The sequence below is a fragment of the Danio rerio genome, chromosome 1 (assembly GCF_052040795.2).
Source record: "Danio rerio strain M-AB ecotype USA chromosome 1, GRCz13ab, whole genome shotgun sequence".
In the NCBI taxonomy this organism is placed as follows: Eukaryota; Metazoa; Chordata; class Actinopteri; order Cypriniformes; family Danionidae; genus Danio; species Danio rerio.
Genome location: NC_141021.1, coordinates 59,672,294 through 59,692,292, shown reverse-complemented (window position 1 = coordinate 59,692,292; position 19,999 = coordinate 59,672,294). Strand labels below are relative to the sequence as shown.

The 19,999-nt window shown below is 37.1% G+C and overlaps 1 protein-coding gene, 1 long non-coding RNA gene and 3 pseudogenes across 5 annotated transcripts in view; 3 read left to right on the top strand and 2 right to left on the bottom strand.

Moving 5' to 3' along the window:
• Positions 1-1,807: 1,807 nt before the first annotated feature.
• On the top strand, positions 1,808-3,324 carry LOC147847073 (ras-related C3 botulinum toxin substrate 1 pseudogene; annotated as a pseudogene). The gene has a single exon (XR_015477176.1). The product of XR_015477176.1 is annotated as a ras-related C3 botulinum toxin substrate 1 pseudogene (transcript).
• Positions 3,325-4,644: 1,320 nt separating this feature from the next.
• LOC147847072 (uncharacterized) lies at positions 4,645-9,974 on the bottom strand. The gene is made up of 4 exons (XR_015477253.1): positions 9,963-9,974; positions 7,950-9,859; positions 7,617-7,829; positions 4,645-5,200 (listed from the first exon to the last, which is right to left on the bottom strand). It is a non-coding gene; the product is annotated as an uncharacterized LOC147847072 (long non-coding RNA).
• LOC137487231 (ras-related C3 botulinum toxin substrate 1 pseudogene) lies at positions 9,095-11,475 on the top strand (annotated as a pseudogene). Its single transcript, XR_015477175.1, has 2 exons — positions 9,095-9,956; positions 10,073-11,475. The product of XR_015477175.1 is annotated as a ras-related C3 botulinum toxin substrate 1 pseudogene, transcript variant X1 (transcript).
• On the top strand, positions 11,475-14,064 carry LOC147847071 (ras-related C3 botulinum toxin substrate 1 pseudogene; annotated as a pseudogene). The gene has a single exon (XR_015477174.1). The product of XR_015477174.1 is annotated as a ras-related C3 botulinum toxin substrate 1 pseudogene (transcript).
• Positions 14,065-16,023: 1,959 nt separating this feature from the next.
• LOC147847069 (cell adhesion molecule CEACAM5-like) overlaps positions 16,024-19,999 on the bottom strand; it is a 28,899-nt gene continuing 24,923 nt past the window's right edge. The window contains 6 exon segments of the mRNA XM_088649523.1: positions 16,024-16,431; positions 17,867-18,078; positions 18,487-18,532; positions 18,683-18,782; positions 18,969-19,226; positions 19,325-19,579. Coding sequence (XP_088505649.1) covers positions 16,377-16,431; positions 17,867-18,078; positions 18,487-18,532; positions 18,683-18,782; positions 18,969-19,226; positions 19,325-19,579 — 926 coding nt within the window. The 3' untranslated portion in view covers positions 16,024-16,376.

Below are 19,999 nucleotides of genomic sequence, written 5' to 3'. Positions count from 1 at the left end.
GTGTGTGTGTGTGTGTGTGTGTGTGTGTGTGTGTGTGTGTGTGTGTGTGTGTGTGTGTGTGTGTGCGCGCGTGTGTGTATTTCATTTTCTTCACTGACAATTCTCTAATTAGACAACAGAATTAGGCAACAATCTACTGTATATTTACATGAATCATAGTATCCAGCACAATGTATTTTGCTGTATGTCTGTTCAGCAGTAAAAATAACACTCTAAGTGTTTCTGTGCCGCATTTAAGAAGTTCCAGAGTTTTTCCTGCTGTTTTGGCTTGACTGTTGCTCACAGCTTTGAATGAATAGTCTTTACTGAATTACCTGCATGAGTTCACAGTGTTCAAACAAACAAAGAAAAAAAAAATGTCTTAGGGAACACAAATATGGAGCCAGATCAGTCTTAGAAATAAAACATTTGAAAAATAACACAAAAAAATGCATTCGTAAAATTCAAAACATTGTTGAACATGTGAATTACCCAAAATAGGTAAATATGTGCATTGATGATTTGTGTATTTACGAATTGTGTTGCAAATTTCCGAATTGGATTTGTGTATTTATGAATTGCGTTTTGAATTTTTAATTTTCAAATTGGATGTGTATTTATGAATTGCGTTTTGAATTTTTAATTTTCAAATTGGATGTGTATTTATGAATTGTGTTTTGAATTTCCGAATTGGATTTGTGTATTTACGAATTTTGTTTTACATTTTACGATTTGTGTTTTGAATTTCTGGATTGGATTTGTACATTTACGAATTATGTTTTACATTTTTAAATTGTTTTAATTGGATGTCAACGTCAATCAATTTTATTTATATAGCACTATTAAACACAACCAAATGTTGACCAATGTGCTGAACAATAAATCACAAAGAACAGGTATAAAATTATAGCTAAAACAAACAATTCTCACAAATAGTTAATATAGGTAAAAACAACCAAATCTCACTAATAGTTATTATAGCTAAAAACAAACAATTCTCACTAATAAAATGCCAAATCAAAAAGGTAAGTTTTCAACCTAGATTTGAAAACAGACAGCGATGAAATAGACCTAATACAGAGGGGCAGAGCATTCCACAAAGTAGGACCAGCTACTGCGAAAGCCCGCTCACCCCTGCATTTCAGCCTTGACTTCGGATTGTATAAAAGTCTCTGGTTTGATGACCGACCAGGCTGATGTTCAGTCAACAGGTCTGACAGGTAGGAAGGAGCTAAGCCATTTAGAGATTTAAAAACCAGGAGAAGAATTTTAAAAGTGACACGATAGTGCACAGGCAACCAGTGCAGAGAGCGCAGTACTGGTGTGATGTGGTCAAATTTTCTGGTGCTGGTTAAAAGCCTTGCAGCAGCATTTTGAACTAGCTGTAGGCGGGATAGAGTTGTCTCACTGATCCCAAAATATAGCGCATTACAGTAGTCCAATCTTGAAGTAATAAAAGCATAAATTATTTTTTTATTGTGTATTTACGAATTGTGTTTTCAATTTCTGATTTAGATTTGTGCATTTACAAATTGTGTTTCGAATTTAGAAGTTGGATGTGTATTTACAAGTTGTGTTCTTAATTGGATTTGTGTATTTACGAATTGTATTTTGAATTTCCGAATTGGATTTGTGTATTTAGGAATTGTGTTTTAAATGTACGCATTCAATTTCCTAAATGTGAATTGAATTGTGTATGAATTTTATTTTGTAAATGTATTATTCTTTCAGACTGATCTGGCTCCATACACAAGGCCTGTGCTGAAACATTAACATTGTGCATTGCTTTCTGTTCTCAGGGAGTGTGAAGCAGCATGCAGTCGGACAAACCATTTCAATGTCAAACTTGAGAGCAAAATACGACATTAGGAGTTATGAACTTCACATTTGTTTGTTGCAGTCAGAGCAGCATTTATTGAGTCAATTATTGACACAGATTGGTGTTTACAGGGTTATGTGCTACACAAATGCAGCATATAAAGTGTGTCCTCGTTGGGGACGTGGCTGCAGATAAAACCAAACTTCTGAACAGCTACACCATTGGTAAATGTCTAAATGATTACAACCACACTGTGTTTCATAATTATGCTGCCACTGTGATGGTCAATGGAGATCCAGTGACTGTGGGACTGTTTGATACAGCGGGACAGGAGGATTACGTCAAACTTCGATCACTTTCCTACTTTGATATGGATGTGTTTTTGATCTGTTTTTCTCTTGTGGATCCACAATCATTTGAGAATGTCAGTGGAAAGTGGTTTCCAGAAGTCAAACATCATTGCCCAAACACTCCTATAATTCTAGTCGGGACTCAACTTGACCTGAAGAATGACACTGAGACCATCAAAAAGCTGAAAGAGAAGAAGCAAACCCCCGTCACCTTCCATCGAGGCCTGGCTACAGCTGAAAAAATAGGAGCTGTGAAGTATGTGGAGTGCTCAGCAGAAACACTGACGGGGGTTAAAACATTGTTTGATGAAGCCGTTTGTGCAGTTCTGGTCAATGAGCTGAAAATGAAGAGCAAATGCTTGATCTCCTGAACTGAATGCAATCTGAGCTGGAGACGATAATGATGACACAATTATGTGTGAATTTTGGGAAAGAAGATATACTACATGATCTTATTCTACATTCCAATGCCTTACTTAACTACTATTTAACTACCTCTTCAAAAGCAGCTATAATTATAGAGGTGATAGTTAGGTGATTTTTAATGGGTTGTTAATATTAAAATTTAAACATTAAAATCAGTTACCTCAGAGCCCAGAGAAATTGACAGTGCATCTGGACACTGTTAACATAGGGCTTCCTTTTGGCACAGTGCAGTTTTCACTGGCATTTGTGGATGTAACGCTGTATTGTGGTTCTTGACAAAGGTTTGCCACAGTAGTCCTGAGCTCATGTGGTGATATGCCTAATAGATGAATGAGGATTCTTGATGCAGCACTGCCTCAGGGATCAGAGATTACGGTTGTTCAGTTTAGGCTTGCACTCTTCTTCTTTAAGCACTGGAATTCCTCGAGATTACTTGAATATTTGAATGATGTTCTGCACTGTTGATGGTGAAATATCCAAATGTATTCCTCTCTTTCTTTGAGAAACATTGATTTTAAACATTTCAATCATTTTTTCATGTATTTGTTGGCAATCTGGTTATCCACGGCCCACCTAATCTCCTGCAGGACTAGACCAGGGGTGCCCAAACTTTATCATATAATGGGCCAAAAACCTAACTTGATTGAGGGCTGTGGGCCAAAGTTTAATATACCAAACTGTATTACATAATATTTGCTCATTTGTTTGCTTATTATTAAAAAAAACTAGAAAAAGTTGCTTTAAAACATATTAAATGATGATGCTGTATAAATTTTTATTATAGTAAAAACAAACAATCCCATTTATAACACAATAGAGCTCAATACTGAGTAAAGTTTATTTATAAACTAATTTCGAGAGGATCATGTGCTTATGATTGCTCCCAGATTATCCAATCAGAGAGTTTTTCTTATATCAATATCTTCGTCTTGAAGAACCCTCCCATATTTCCCCTCCTTTCCAGACAGGCAACACGGCAGCCCAGTGGTTAGCACTGTTGCCTCAAAGCAACAATGTTTCTGGTTAAAGTCCCTTCTAAACCAGATGACATTTCTGTGCGGAGTTGTGCATGTGTTCTCGTGGGTTTTCCGCAGGTTCTCCAGTTTCCTCCCACAGTCTAAATAACATGCACCCTAAGTAAATTGAACACACAAAATTGAGACCATAGCCAAGCTCATAGTGAGTACACCTCTCCTTAGTCATCCATATCCGTCATTTAGCTAAAAATAAGCAGGGGGGAGTTTATTGAGTTCTACCTGAACTCAAACTCCACTCTCGCCCTGCAAACAGATCTCACAAGCTCAGGGCTCTCTCCCGGGACAGCACGCCAAACAAGCTTTAATATCAATCATCAGCTAAGTGTGAACTCTTGAAATACACTAGTCGAGCTGCTCCTGCCTTTGCCTTGATTTGCTTGATTTGTCTTGTGAATTGTTCTCTCTGTGCATCTGTCAAGTGACAGTATTACATTTTAAAAGTGTGATTCATATGAAACATTTCAATTAAACAAAGAAACAAAAGGGTATAGATGAAACCTGAAACGACGATCTCTGTAAAAGCCATTTACCCCAACCAATTCTCCATCTCTTTTCAGATAAGATGGTGGGCCAAACCAAAGGTTATCATGAGGTTATCAAGTTAATGGTTCATTCCGCTGTGGTGACCCCTGATAAATAAAGGGACTAAGCTGAAAAGAAAATGAATGAAATAAAGCACATAAATTATAATAAAAAATTGATGCTAGCTATATTCTGATGATATGTTAAAATTAATCAGGTTATGGGTTGATTCACTGAAATCATGCAATTAAAAAAGACTTAAGAGCAAAATTCGTCTCAGTCACACTTTATTTTAATGTACTATGCATGTTATTAACAAACTAAATATTAATTAAGATTTTTAGTTCAATAAACTGCTAATTACAAAAAAAAATCTACTATTCTGTAACTTTACAGAAGTGTAAAATAAACCAACAGCAATGTGTTGTTATTGTTTGACTGGGCAATCGTTTAGTGATTGTTTCCACCAATAGAGGGCGCTGTGAGCTGCTGATTGTTTGCCCACACTGCTGTTTTAGCCATGAAGAACTGAGCCAGCATGAGAGCACATTCATACAGTCAACGGCCATCAAATAAGACAGGAATAAGAGATTAAGCCTGAGGAAAGTGAGTGAGTTTGGTTTTATGATACAACTGTAAACGTTTTCATGCTTGTGTTCATATGAGGAACTCACCCTCTGTCTCCTCGGGTCGGGCCAGTTTGCTTTTGTTTTTCTGGTACAGTGAAACTGAAAGCAACCTATGCCGTGTCTACAGGAACATGATACAGGAAAAGATATCAGGAGTGTGTGTGTGTGAGAGAGAAAGAGAGTGTGTGTGTGCTTATGTGTGCATGATTGATCATAATAGTTTGTGTTTATGTTTGAATGTTCATATTTGTGTGTGTGTATTTGATTTTCTTCACTGACAATTCTCTAATTAGACAACAGAATTAGGCAACAATATACTGTATATTTACATCAATCATAGTATCCAGCACAAGGTATTTTGCTGTGTGTCTGTTCAGCAGTAAAAATAAGACACTGAATGTGTTTCTGTGGTGCATTTAAGAAGTTCAAGAGTGTTTCCTGGGGGCTGTTCCAGAAAGCAGGTTATGTGACATACCCGGGTAAGTTTGAGAGTAAGTAGGTGGATAACCTCAACTTTGGTTCCAAAATCGGAGGTAACTTCTGGGTATGTTAAGTAGCCATAGCAACTTACTCTCTGAAGATAACCTGCTCCGGAGCAGGTTATGTTCAGAGAGTAAGTTGCTATGTTTCAGAGTTTGTCTGTTTCAGAGAGTTTACTGAGCATTGCGTGCTCTTTTGATGAGAATATTTATGGATGTGGACACACAGATACAAGTTTTTTCGCTGTGAGAGGGTTATAAGTGCATAGTTTTTTTCATAACCAAATTCATAATGTTAATGTATTTAACAAACCTTTTTGAAATCAAATGTGACAAACCGCGGGTCTGTGCTTACCATAAAAAACATTTAGTGCAGCTCTTTGTATTCGCGTCAGGGCATTTTAGGCAACTGTACAATGTGGCAGTATGACCACCTGTACAGTATGCCTGACACTGAACTGTTTTTTACACTTTTTAACAGTTCCTTGGTCATACATTACTGCGTATCATTACACAGATTATTCAGAGCACGGGAATAGCGTAGTGGACAGTGCGTCGATAAAGAACAACAGAGCGCACAACGGAGCGAGTTCGAATCTCACTTACAGTTCTTGTGTTTTTTCTCTCCTTCTGCACCCTCACATTTTTCTGTATAATATTATAAGTGGCAGCTTTGTCTTTTGTAGGAAAATATATCTTTAATTTAAGATGTAGGACGTCGTTCTTATATATACATTCACGCACACACACCTACATTTTTTAATATAATATTTTTTTCAGGGTTTCTAAATGCTATTGTGTGCATTAATTGCAGCCGATTTTAAAGCTCCATCAGTCACTAAAGGACACTGATAATATAAAATTTGTCCAAAGTATAAGTGTGCAGGTACAACTTAATTTTCTATCCTTAATCTTTTGGTATTTTAACTATTAAACTCATTACTGCTTCCACTTACCAGCTCATCACACACCCCACCTCATCACTATGTCGAGGCTAAATGGCTGATTTTCAGGAAGTAATGATTCAAGTGTATAACACAAATATAGTCAAAAAAACTATAAAGCAAATGTTGCTTAACACAATGTTTATTTTTATTATATTTGTATTATAAAATAGAATCATTACTGGGCACTACATTGTTACTTGCTGGAGGACAAAAGATACCCTTTTCTGCCTTATACGATAACACGTACCTGCAGCCTGACCCAGAGGAAATCTCAGTGACCCAAGCAGACAAAACAGATGGAAGAGTGCTAAAAATATATAATTAGTCAAAAAACTATGTTTAATCAAATAGTTTGATCTGTTGATTTCTTCATTTCCTGAAATAAAATGAATATTTTTGTACACTGCTTTATACACACACCTTTCAACGTGTAACATATTTTTCGTATACATTTCTCACCTTAAGGTGATGCTCATGTGACTTTATCTTTGAAGATGGACCTTATACAGCTACTTTAGAATTTAAATATGCAGATAAAAGATTTTGTGATCCAAGAGTAATATTCAAATATGGAAAAGTGCAGAAAATTACACTGCTTGTTAGTTGAGGCAGAAGGAACTTCGTCTGCATGCAAAATAAAAAGAACCTAAAGCTATCTGACAACAATCACAACAGTGACAGAGTGTGTGGTTTAAGTCAAAAACTCAACCACTGAAAAGCCTTTATTATAGGACACGGACACAGCAGTGAGACAGGCCTCTTTCTATAAGCTGCATGTCAGAAAGAATATTCTAGAGTGTTAAATAAAGAGCTCCAGTAATTAAATATTACCTTTTATGATAATGTTTCTGTGTTTAATGACTTTGGACAGAGTTCTAGCTCCAGAAAGATTACAATTTCTATAAGCCTTATTAGTCAATACACATATTGGCCTTAAGAAATTAATGGCAAGAAAAATAAATGCATGAATGGTTACACAACATACTCAAAAAGGATGTTAAAGAGTAGTTTAATTTATCATTACAATAAAATGGAGGGTGGCATGTGTAATTTAATGACCTAATAAATTTTCTTATTATTTATTTTTTATTTTCTTATCTATTTCTTATTCTATATTTCTTTCCTTCGTTGAAGCAGATGTGTAATCTCTGTGTTTAAAACCTCTAGCTCTGCCTCTGTAAAGTGCGTTGCCCTTTTTTCCTCACCGTGACTTTCTATGGTGACTCGTGAATTCGGCGATCTACTGAAAATGCCTTCAGGTGTGTGCCGTGCACGTGCATTAACCCGCGGTTATCTTCAGGAGGTTGATTTAACTAACTCTTGTCACCTGTTTTGGAACCAACATACTCGCGGTAAGCAGGTTTTGGGTAAATCAACCGAGAGTTTAGGTTTTAGCAGATGGTAAGTTAACCCAGCTTTCTGGAATACCCCCCTGCTCTTTTTGATTGACTGTTGCTCACAGCTTTAAATGTATAGTGTTTACTCAGTTACCTTCGTGACTTTACAGTGTTAAAACTAAGAAAAATAAATTTTAGGGAACACAAGCATGGAGCCAGATCAGTCTTAGAAATAATACATTTGCAAAAATAACACTCATACATACAGTACATGCACAACACAATTCACATTTACGAAACCACACTTATAAATTCTTAACACGATATTTGAATTCCTCAAATAAAGTGGATGTGTGCATTAATGATTTGTGTTGTGTATTTACGAATTGTGTTTTAAATTTCCGAGTTGGATTTGTGTATTTACGAAATGTATTTTGAATTTTCGAATTGGATTTGTGTATTTACAAATTGTGTTTTGAATTTTCGTTGAGGATTTGCGTATTTATAAATTGTATTTTGAATTTCTGAATTGGATTTGTGCATTTACGAATTGTGTTTTGACATTCCGGATTGGATTTGTGTATTTACGAACTGTGTTTTGACATTCCGAATTGGATTTGTGTATTTACAAATTGTGTTTTGAATTTTCGTTTAGGATTTGCGTATTTATAAATTGTATTTTGAATTTCTGAATTGGATTTGTGTATTTCCGGATTGAATTTTGAATTTCCGAATTGGATTTGTGTGTTTACGAATTGTGTTTTGACATTCCGAATTGGATTTGTGTATTTACGAACTGAATTTTGACATTCCGAATTGGATTTGTGTATTTACGAACTGTATTTTGACATTCCGAATTGGATTTGTGTATTTACGAACAGTGTTTTGACATTCCGAATTGGATTTGTGTATTTACGAACAGTGTTTTGACATTCCGAATTGGATTTGTGTATTTACGAACTGTATTTTGACATTCCGAATTGGATTTGTGTATTTACAAACTGTGTTTTGACATTCCGAATTGGATTTGTGTATTTACAAATTGTGTTTTGAATTTTCGTTGAGGATTTGCGTATTTATAAATTGTATTTTGAATTTCCGAATTGGATTTGTGTATTTCTGGATTGAATTTTGAATTTCCGAATTGGATTTGTGTATTTACGAATTGTGTTTTGACATTCCGAATTGGATTTGTGTATTTACGAACTGTGTTTTCACATTCCGAATTGGATTTGTGTATTTACAAACTGTGTTTTAAATGTACACATTAAATTTCCTAAATGTGAATTGAATTGTGTATGAATTTCATTTTGTAAATGTATTATTTTTTCAGACTGATCTGGCTCCATACACAAGGCCTGTGCTGAAACATTAACATTGTGCATTGCTTTCTGTTCTCAGGGAGTGTGAAGCAGCATGCAGTCGGACAAACCATTTCAATGTTCAACTTGAGAGCAAAATACGACATTAAGAGTTATGAACTTCACATTTGTTTGTTGCAGTCAGAGCAGCATTTATTGAGTCAATTGTTGACACAGATTGGTGTTTACAGGGTTATGTGCTACACAAATGCAGAATATAAAGTGTGTTGTCGTTGGCGACGCGGCTGTAGAAAAAACAGCATTATTATTCAGCTACACCACCGGTAAATGTCAGGATGGTTATGTCCCCACTGTGTTTGATAAATTGTCTGTCGATTTGGTGGTTGATGGGAATGCAGTGGCTCTGGGACTGTGGGATACAGCAGGACAGGAGGATTATACCATACTTCGTCCACTTTCCTACCCTAATACGGATGTGTTTTTGGTCTGTTTTTCTTGTGTGGGTCCGCAGTCATTTGAGAATGTCAGTGAAAAGTGGCTTCCAGAGGTCAGACATCATTGCCCAAACACTCCGATAGTTCTAGTCGGGACTAAACTTGATCTGAAAAATGACAAGGAGACCATTGAACATCTGAAAGAGAAGAAACAAACCCCCATCTCTTTCCACCGAGGCCTGGCTAAAGCTGAAGAAATAGGAGCTGTGAAGTATCTGGAGTGCTCAGCGAAGACACTGAAGGGTGTTAAAACAGTGTTTGATGAAGCCATCCGTGCAGTTCTAAACCCACAAGAGGAGAATATAAGAAAGAGAAAGTGTTTAATCTCCTGAACTGACTGAATACAAACAGAATGAGTTTTATAAAGCATATTAATTAATCACAAAGTAAGTGATTAGCTAATGCTACAACCCCAAATTAAAAAAGTTGGGACAGTATAGCAAACACCAATAATAAAAAGGAAGTAGTGATTGCTAAATCACACAAGTGGTGCTCGCTGCAGAGCCGTTTGAGGAGAGCTGAGCTCCAGCGAGGGGGAGCTTAAGCTTGAGCTCCACCTTTTTTGCACTTCTTCTACGAGTGATGTCACTGGGGGTAGGGTTAGGGGTGGGGTTGGTGTACGCATTAAAACAGCTTACAGGAGGAGGAGCGACAGCTCAGGCTCCCCCTCGCTGGAGCTCAGCTCTCCTCAAATGGCTCTGCATTTGCAGCTCTCTCAAATCACAACACAGCCGCAGCCAGGACTTTTCAATGGTGTAGAGAATGTGGTTTTGCATTGTCTTGTTAAAATATGCAAGGGTGTCTCTGAGAGAAAAGGCAGCAAATTCTGCTTGGCTTCCATTTCTTCCAAAAAATACCTGAAACACCTGATTTACCTGACCACAGTACACGTTTCCACGGTGGGATGCCTTTGAGCCCAGACATGTCAATGAAACTTCTGGACATTGTTAACATAGGGCTTCCTTTTGGCACTTTTCACTGGCATTTGTGGCTGTAACTATGTGGCTATGTAACTGTTGTGGGACTTGACAAAGGTTTGCCACAGTAGTCTTGAGCCTATGTGGTGGTATCAGCTTGATTAACTGATTTGCATGCTTTTTAAAATTAACATCAAGACCAAAATCATCTTCACGCACAGCAAAATTCCTCAGAGTTAAATTTACCTAGTTCAGAGTGTCTTTGGTCTCTGTTACCAAACAGGTTGGCAGTAAGTAAAGCTGCTGTTTGTGGAGTTGCTTAAAGATCCTCTGCTGAGATTTTGAGAGATTCAGTGTTTTATATATATGTTTTTTGTATTTCAGCTGATTTGATCTAACGTTGTGACTGAAGTTGGTTATTGTTCTGTGTTTCTGTATATTATCATCAATCATCACCCAATTTATCCTTTCATTGTTTTATTAACCTGAGAAACTTTAACTCAGTTTAGAGATGGACCAAATACTATCTGGGCTTTTGCTGTGATGGCTTCTGCAAACAAACATTTTCAACTCAACGTCTTTACCTATGTTTTCACATTTCAGTACAAACTTTTTGTGTTTGTGAGGATAAATAGTGTTGATCGTTATTTCAAGGTCAAGGATGGGCAGATAAATACTGATACTAGGACTGTTGGTTAATACTTCAGTGAGAAGTTTCACCATTGTTTGTATGAAACAGTCATCATCATGACATTACTATAATTACCCATAATTTCCTTATATTCTTAAAGGGATAGTTCACCCAAAAATTAAAGTTGACTCACTGTTTACTCACTCTGAAGTGGTTTCAAACCTTTTTTAAAATTTTGTTTAACACTAAATTAGTTATTCTGAAGGAATCTGAAAATCCTGTAACCACTGACCTCCATAGTATGAAACACACATGCTATAGAAGTCAGTAGTTAAAGGCTTTCAGCTTCTTCACAATATCTGCATTTGTGTTTAACCAGTCAGACAGGCTTGGAGCTTAAATAGGAAACAGTGAATAAGAGCGATTTCAGATTTAGTCCAAGACCAACCAAACCTGCCTCAAAGCCTCGTGTTTATTCAACACATATACAAATATAAAGAACACTGTGACCTGTTTGACAGGAAAATGTCCTAATTTTAAGAGAAATGTACAGTATTATGTCAATAAAATAACTTCATCTGCAGAAGGTGTTAACCATTGTCTGTGCACCTTATGTGGGAAATATGTTTGTTGTTTAAAAAAGTGTTTAGTCTGTAATTCATTCATTTTCCTTCAGCTTAGTCCCTTATTTATCAGGGGTAGCCAAAGCCGAATGAATTGCTGACCTATCTAGCATATGTTTTATGCGGCGGATGCCTTTTCTAGCTGGGAAACACCCATATGGACTCACATTTACACACACACTCATACATTACGGCCAATTTAGTTACTCAATTCACCTAGAGCACATGTGTTTGGACTAGGGTTGGGCATCTAAGCTATAATGCCGATCCGATGCGCATCTCGATACATTTGTGACATATTGCGATGCAACACGATACGATTCACACCCATATCACGATACAATGCGATAATTCAGCACTAACTAATTAGATCAAGTTTATGAGATGATGTAAGAAATGATGCTGTGCCATTGAATGAGTTTGATTATTTATTAACCAAGTAAAACCAAGACTTTTTTTACAAACTAGCTTTTCTCTCAGAGCCAGAGTGTCAGTTTACAGTAGAGGGCCATTTTAGAACATATAGCACATATTATTTAAGTATTTTCAAGATAAACAGAATGTATAAGTGCAATATATATTATAAAGGTATATATTTGCTCTCTTTCAACTTAAAGGTTTACCATTGCACAACAAGAATTGTGATTTAACTTTTCAACTATGAAAACAAGTTTTACAAAGATATATTTTGCCACTGAATATTCAAAACTTAAGGTCGTGAACTAGCAGTGTTATGCTGCTTTGAAACATCACTGTCACTGTAAACAACAGGCTAATAAAAATATTATTAAATACAAATTAACAGGAGGAGGTGTTTAAAACCTTCGTTCTCCGTGACACTAGGCTGAATATCTTTGCAGATGAACAATGCAATAGCATTCGTTATTGGCGTAGAGCGAGCAGAACTGTTGCGCAAGGAGAAAACTTTCAATGCTTTTCTCACCACTTTTGGAGCTGGTAGCTACAGTTGAAGCAGAGCAGGAAGCCGGGGATGCAGGAACACTGGAAGATGCTTTCACAACAACACCGTGGCGCCGCTTCAAGTGAGATATCAGATTAGTCGTACTGCCCGCGTATTTTACAGATGCGCGGCACATTTTGCAAATTGCATCTGTCCTGTCAAGTCGTCCATCCTTTTTGCAGAATCCATAATGTTGCCATAATTTAGATTTAAAACTCAGTGGGGAATAAATTGTTTGTTTTGCTTTTTGCGCTTTCTGAGGGCGCTCCACTAGCTTCATCCGCACACCTGATACACTGAGTTGTAGTGTAAGTGTACACATCCGCAAGTCCGTTGCTAATGCATACTTTACGTAGGTCGATTAAATTATGCGCCAAATATAGGTTGACAACACTTGCTAATAAATAAAAAATACATTCTATATTAAAAATATAAGCTGTATCTTGGAAAAACGATGCATCTCGCAAAAAACGATGCATCTCGAATTGCTTCCAAAATTTCATTCATCCTCTGCTGCTCAACCGATGCACTCGCATCGTGCACGCGCATGACCGCGTATCAATACATACCGGTTAATCTTCCCATCCCTAGTTTGGACTGTGGGGGAAACCGGAGGATACCCACGCCAACACGAGGAGAACATGCAAACTCCACACAGAAATGCCAACTGACCCAGCCTTATTGTTTTATTTAAAAAGTTTGAATGGAAAGTTTTTCTGAAAGGCTTAAGGTTGTCATATTTCAGGGAAAATAGCCACTCTATCAACCCTATTGTCTTCAGCTATCATAATCATCTGAGAGTGCAGGGGAGCGCGGCTTTAAAATAAACCAGACGAGCAACAAACGTGTCAGGTGAGTTCAAAACTTCACGTCTGCCTTCAGCTTCAGTCAAATCAGGACTTATTTTATGACGGACATTGCTTAGAAAAGCGTGAGGAGTGAGCACAGATGAAGGATATAAAGTGTGTGGTTGTTGGAAGCATGGTGGGAAAATCATGCCTTCTGGTGAGCTACACCACCAATGCATTTTCAGTTCAGATTGTTCCTACTGTCTTTGATCATTTTTCTGCCAATGAGATTGTTGATGGGAATCCAGTGAGACTACAACTGTGGGATACAGGAGGAAATGAGGAATATGACAGGCTTCGAGAAATGTCCTACCCAGAGACAGATGTGTTCTTGATCTGTTTCTCTACTGTGGAATCAGAGTCATTTGAGAATGTCAGTGAAAAGTGGCTACCAGAAGTCAGACATTTTTGCCCTGACATACCGATAATTCTAGTCGGGACTCAACTTGATCTGAAATATGAAAAGTGGAAAATTGAATATTTGGAAAAGAAGAAACAAACCCCCATCTCCTTCCATCAAGGCCTGGCTAAAGCTGCAGAAATAGGAGCTGTGAAGTATGTGGAGTGCTCAGCAAGAACACTGAAGGGGGTTAAAACAGTGTTTGAGGAAGCCGTCCGTGCAGTACTGGACCCGCAGAGAGGAAAGCCTACAGTGAAGAAAAGAAAGAGAAAGTGTTTAATCTCCTGAACCGACTGACTGCACATATAATACAATCTGAACTCACCTGACAGCCAGAGGTGATCCAATGTAGAAACTGTGAGTTAATAAAACACATTTCTTATGAGAAAACATAAAAAATAATTGCTGATATGGTTTTTTTTTTTATGTATAAGTTTCTTTTTAAGTGGGCAAGAGCTAATCGTCACCTTAGAATAAGGTTCTATCTGATATTTTTGTCAAAATTGAGTTATCAACAATTTATTTAAATTATGGGATGCTTTTTTATAAGTTGTTTACATTTTAAGACTATCAAATGTTACACACATACTGTTTGCTATGGAATGCAAAAACTCCTAATCTCTTAAAATCATTCAGAATGCAGATAGAACCTATTAATTCCAAGATGACGAAATGTTTAATGTTTTCTTCAAACGAAATATTTCTTATATAAATCAACATCTACAGCTCTGTTTTCATTTTTTTCTGAATTTATTAGAGATGTTTGTGGGAAATCTTCACCATTGAGGTGATTAGTTATTTCAGACCAATTCAGGGCAGAAAAATATTGCTAATATTAACCCTTTAACGTTTTAACACCAGTTTTTAATAATGTTTATAAAGCACATTTTGCAGGGATAAGAACAGGAAAATGTGGACACGTGCTACTTGATCATCACTTTTTATGATGGTAGATTTATCACTGTATATATTTGTGTCGTAGTCTCAAAATTAGTTTTTAATTACAATATTTACATCACAAAATAATTTTAAATGTTTCTCTGGGTCAAGAAGATATATTTCCAACTATACAATACAAAATGGATGACAAATAAAGAATGATTCAGAAAGAATTTAATTCTGAAGTAGTAACAACTTTTTTTTTCACATTTACTGAAGCATTATCAGTGGTGATGTGTTTAATATTGATCAGAAGCACATTTATCACCAGTCTTCTTGATGGCTTCTCTAAATATCCTTAATTTAGCTAATAATGTCAGCACAGGCTCATTGTGGATGTGTACCCATGTCCACATTTATAGAGAGCACGAATTATGTACCCAGAGGTATGTCTGGCTGCATTTCATCTTTTAAATAAAGGCTACGGAGCGGACACTGCTGACTGCTTCTGTTTTTTGCGATACCAGCTGACCGTTTACTTCAATGTGGACTTACATTGCCAGTTTGTCCATGAGCTAGCTGCATATGTTGGCAGACTTGGGACGAAGAGTGGAGTTGACCATGATGACAGGGTTTGAGTTTGGCAAACAATAGTTCCAGAAACCAGGTAAATGAATAAATAAAAATATACAAACAAGAAACGGGCTGAAAACAAGGTAAAATCACTCATTAATGATGGCTTTTCTTTATCTAGATTGCTTCTGTAAACACTATTTTTTGGGTTTAGGGAAGGTGGTGTATTGATCAGTCGACAGCAAGCTGGCCTGGTTGGCTGAGGTGTAAATTGCGCCCTCTGGTGGATTTATGTGAGAAGACGTGTGAGAGAAATTTGAGATCATCAAAAATCCAACACAATCCCATTGCAATTCTTAACTTTTTGATTTAGTGGCAAATTCGTGTGAATTCGTATGATCTAATTTAAACAAATTAGATTGATTTGCTCATCACCCAATGACAGTTGGGGCTTAGGGGTGGGGTTAGGTGCCACGCTTCCTTTTTAAAATCATACAATTTTGTTTGACTGAACTCGTACTAATTAGCCACTTAACTGGCAAAACGTAAAATACGTATGTTTTCTCGTGAGATCAGGCTGCAAAACACAGCAGCCTCCGGTAAATTTGCACAATCAAAAACTGTGAGCAGACGTACCTTAATGTATACCTCTAATGTATATACTGTTGTTATATGAAGATCAAAAATCTTACACCCCTGAACAATAACTGATGAAGGCACACAGCCGAAATTTTTTATTGTGCAGTGCAGAATGTTTTTGCTCCTTGTCATTTGAGGAAATTTGCACTAAACTTTTCTGGTAGAGCTCAGTGATTTAAATTTGATCCCTAAACCATAAACAACAACAAAATTTGACTAAAATTACTTTTATTAAAATGAGTTAAACATGCAAAGCTTAAAACAATAGAAAAACAGAGATTAAATCAGTCCTGCACCATTAATCATAATTAAACACAATGACAATTATTACCTTACTAAAGGTTGAAGAGAAAAAAAATAAGTTTACATGCTCTGTCTTAATGATTATACTTAATGAGTCAACAATACAAGTTATGTGCAGCTTTATGTTTCTATTAAGCATTTTTCTAGCATGCTAAAAAACAATTAGCGCAGTTGGACAGAAGCATAGCTATAGTTATTGTTGTTCAAAACAATCAATGATTCCACAATAATCATTTATTCTGTGATTACTGAGTGGATCTCTTATCTGACGCTGCTGTAGATCACTGAGTCCTCCACTCTTTCAGCATTTGATTGGCTGAAAAACAAGACAAAAACAACACAACAATATTACAGCTCAAATAGTCAGTGCTGGTTAAGCTGATGTTGGTTAAGTAGGATTTGTTTCTGGATGAACATCTATGTTGATTCTGGAACTATATTCCAATCAGCCAATCAGATTTAAGGGATACGTTTACAATTTATGTTGAGTTTTGGTTTGCAGTCAGGGTTATTTGTTGTTACATTATTATCATCATTATTGCAGGCAACTAGCTCTCTGCATATCTCACATGGTCGCCCACTGAAGCTAAGCAGGGCTGCGCCCAGTCAGTACCTGGATGGGAGACCACATAAGAAAGCTAGGTTGCTGCCGGAAGTGGTGTTAGTGGGGCCAGCAGGGGGCGCTCAACCTGCAGTCTGTGTGGGTCCTAATGCCCCAGTATAGTGACGGGGACTCTATACTGCTCAGTAAGTGTAGTCTTTCGAATAAGACGTTAAACCGAGGTCCTGACTCTCTGTGGTCGTTAAAAATCCCAAGATGTCCTTTGGAAAAGAGGTTTAACCCTGGCATCCTGGCCAAATCTGCCCACTGGCCTCTGTCCATCATGGCCTCCTAACCCCCCCCCCACCCCCCCACCCCCCACCCCCCCCCCCCCCCCCCATATCATAACTGGCTTCATCACTCTGTCTCATCTCAAAATGGCTGCCGTCGCATAATCCAGGTGGATGCTGCACACTGGTGGTGGATAAGAAGACCCCCCCCCCTTCATTGTGTAAAGCACACTTTGAGTGCCCGGAAAAGCGCTATAAATGTAAGGAATTATTATTATTATTATTACAAACAGGGTTATTTGTTGTTACATCATTGTACAACAAACGTCTGATGTGGAAAAAGAAAGGTGCCAGGACTGGGATTGCAAACACTGTGATGATCGATTTTAATCTGATTTTAGGAATACTTTACAGCTAGGGTTAGGTTTAGAAATAGGGATTAGGTATAGATTGCATTTTAGAACAGACATGATATTCCAGGATCAACATGAGGATAAATATCGTAAGAGAAAGTGACAACAAAAATAAATGATTGAAAACACTAACAAGATATACAAAGAAGTCTAACAAGTGATCTTTAAAATGAATAATTTCTTAATTAAAGTCTTCATCAGTCTGTAATGCACAAAATGTTGGTTGTCAAGCTTTCTTGCTCAACATAAAACCATTGTTAGAGTATAACAGAATTCCAGCCAATCAGATGCTTGCTAATTTGTAACACTGGTTTAGTGTTGAGCAAGCAAGTTGAGTCAAATTTTGCATGTCCATGAAAGCAACCCCAAAACTTTAAAACTGAGTATGTTATATTGTCAGAGTTATTTTGCATGCTTAAAGCATGATCCATTGTGCACAGAATTATGTTGCAAGTATAACAGCTTGTGTTTAGTGCAGTTGTGTCTGATCCAGCAGTTTCTCCTCACCTGTGGTCTTGATCAGGCTGCTGAACTGGTGTGTTGTCACACTGACGCTGCTCCTCTTCTTCCTCTCTCTTCATCTGTGTGTCTCTGTGAAATTGGACAGTGGCGTACTGGATCTCCTCAGCATCTCTGCATTCAGCAGTTCTTCCTCTTTTGGGATTTACACTGGCATACAGAGCATCACCCGCTGATCCAGGATCAGAATGCAGATCATTCTGAAACACAACAAAATCAGAATTTCATACAAAGCAGAATTTTAAGAATGTAAAAAGCAGCTTGTTGATGTAAATGTGCTCATGATTATGCAGAGATTAAACCTACAGAGCAAAATATATCTGATATAAACATGGATCAATAATTTTGTGTGCATTCCTGCATCACACCACCAGGTGGCGCTGGAGAAACACTGCAGAGGAACTGATCAGGTGTTGGATTTCATGTTTGAAGATTCTGAATTGTTTTGATGAAATATTTTATTAATTCACACTGAATCACAGCTGATGTTATAAAGATATGACGATGACTTTAAATGAAGGTAAAATTTTATATATATTAGACATTTTAATTACACGAAGTACAAAGTAAAACATGAGTTTGACTAAGGTTGTATCTGTATGATTTACCTGCGTCATTGTGAGAGCTTCAGATTTAACTCTCCTTTGTTTCTTTCTGTTATAATAACACACAATAACAAAGGATGAATCACTCTAATAATACATCAAATTAAAATGTGCTTTTTTTAAATAATAAAATGTTTCTACAAAAAGTTACTAAAATGTTAATAAACTTTAAGAAAAAAAAACATTTTTTTAAACTCACATTACACACAGGATGATGATGATGATCAAAATGATGATGAATAATCCTCCTCCTGATGTCGCAGCAATGATGATAATGTTTCTTCCAGCGCCTTGATGAACTGAAAGATGAAGAAGATCATTATGAAGTTACAGGAGTGTGATGATAAAAGCTTCACCAGTGACAGTGACGGCGTCTGATCTCTGAGCTCCATGTGGATTGTGAGTCTCACAGTGGAAGTGTCACTGTCACTGGTGAAGCTTTTAGAGGAGTTAATGTATCAGTTACTGAACCATTATAAACTCACACTGGAAATCTAAAGTCACAGGATCAGAGTATTTCTCTCCATGTACATTATTGGCTCTACACTTGTATTTTTTACTGTCATCAGAGCTGATCTTGGAGATGTTGAGGATTCTTCCAGATCTTACAGATGTTTCTCCTTTATACCAGCTGAAGTTCAGAGCAGGAGGGTTTGAGTCACTGCTGCAGCTCAGAGAGACTGAATCTCCAAACATTTTTACAGCAGATCCACTAATGGACACTGAGACACTCTTTGGAGGATCTGAAACAGAAAAGCAATATTATAATTAGCAGTCACAACAAATATGCATAGTTTACATTTATAGGATTTAATAAGTCACTGAGCCATTATAAACTCACACTGAACATCTAAAGTCACAGGATCAGAGTCGTTCACTCCATGGTCATTTCTGGCTCTACACTTGTATTCTCCACTGTCATCAGAGCTGATCTTGGAGATGTTGAAGATTCTTCCAGATCCTACAGATGATTTTTCTTTATACCAGATGATTTCTGCAGGAGGGTTTGAGTCACTGCTGCAGCTCAGAGTCACTGAATCTCCAGACATTATTACAGCAGATCCCCTGATGGACACTGAGACACTCCTGGGTGGGTCTGAATAAAAAACAAATGAAATCAAATAATCAAGATTGGGGATCAGAGCCAATTTGGCTTTTTTCCCCCAAGTTGTATACATTACTAGCACTGCAATCTTCAAGATAAAAATAAGCCATGTTCACTAAATGCATGTTCTTCATTAAACGTCAGATTCTGTCATGCAGTTTTTATGTTGAGCAGGGAAAGGAAGGTCAGCTTTTGAGTCGGCTTTATTTTCACAAATGAATCCCTCAGTAATGAGTGGTGCGTACACACAAATAAAGTTCCAAACGCAGCTTTAAGCTGCAGTCACTCTAGGGTTTGTGCATGCAAAATTTTGTCGTACGTCTTTCTGAAAAGAGGTGGTGTTAAACAAGATGTTTAGACATTTAATAAAGCGAGAGATGGGTCCATGTTTTCAATTTCTGTACAGAGCTG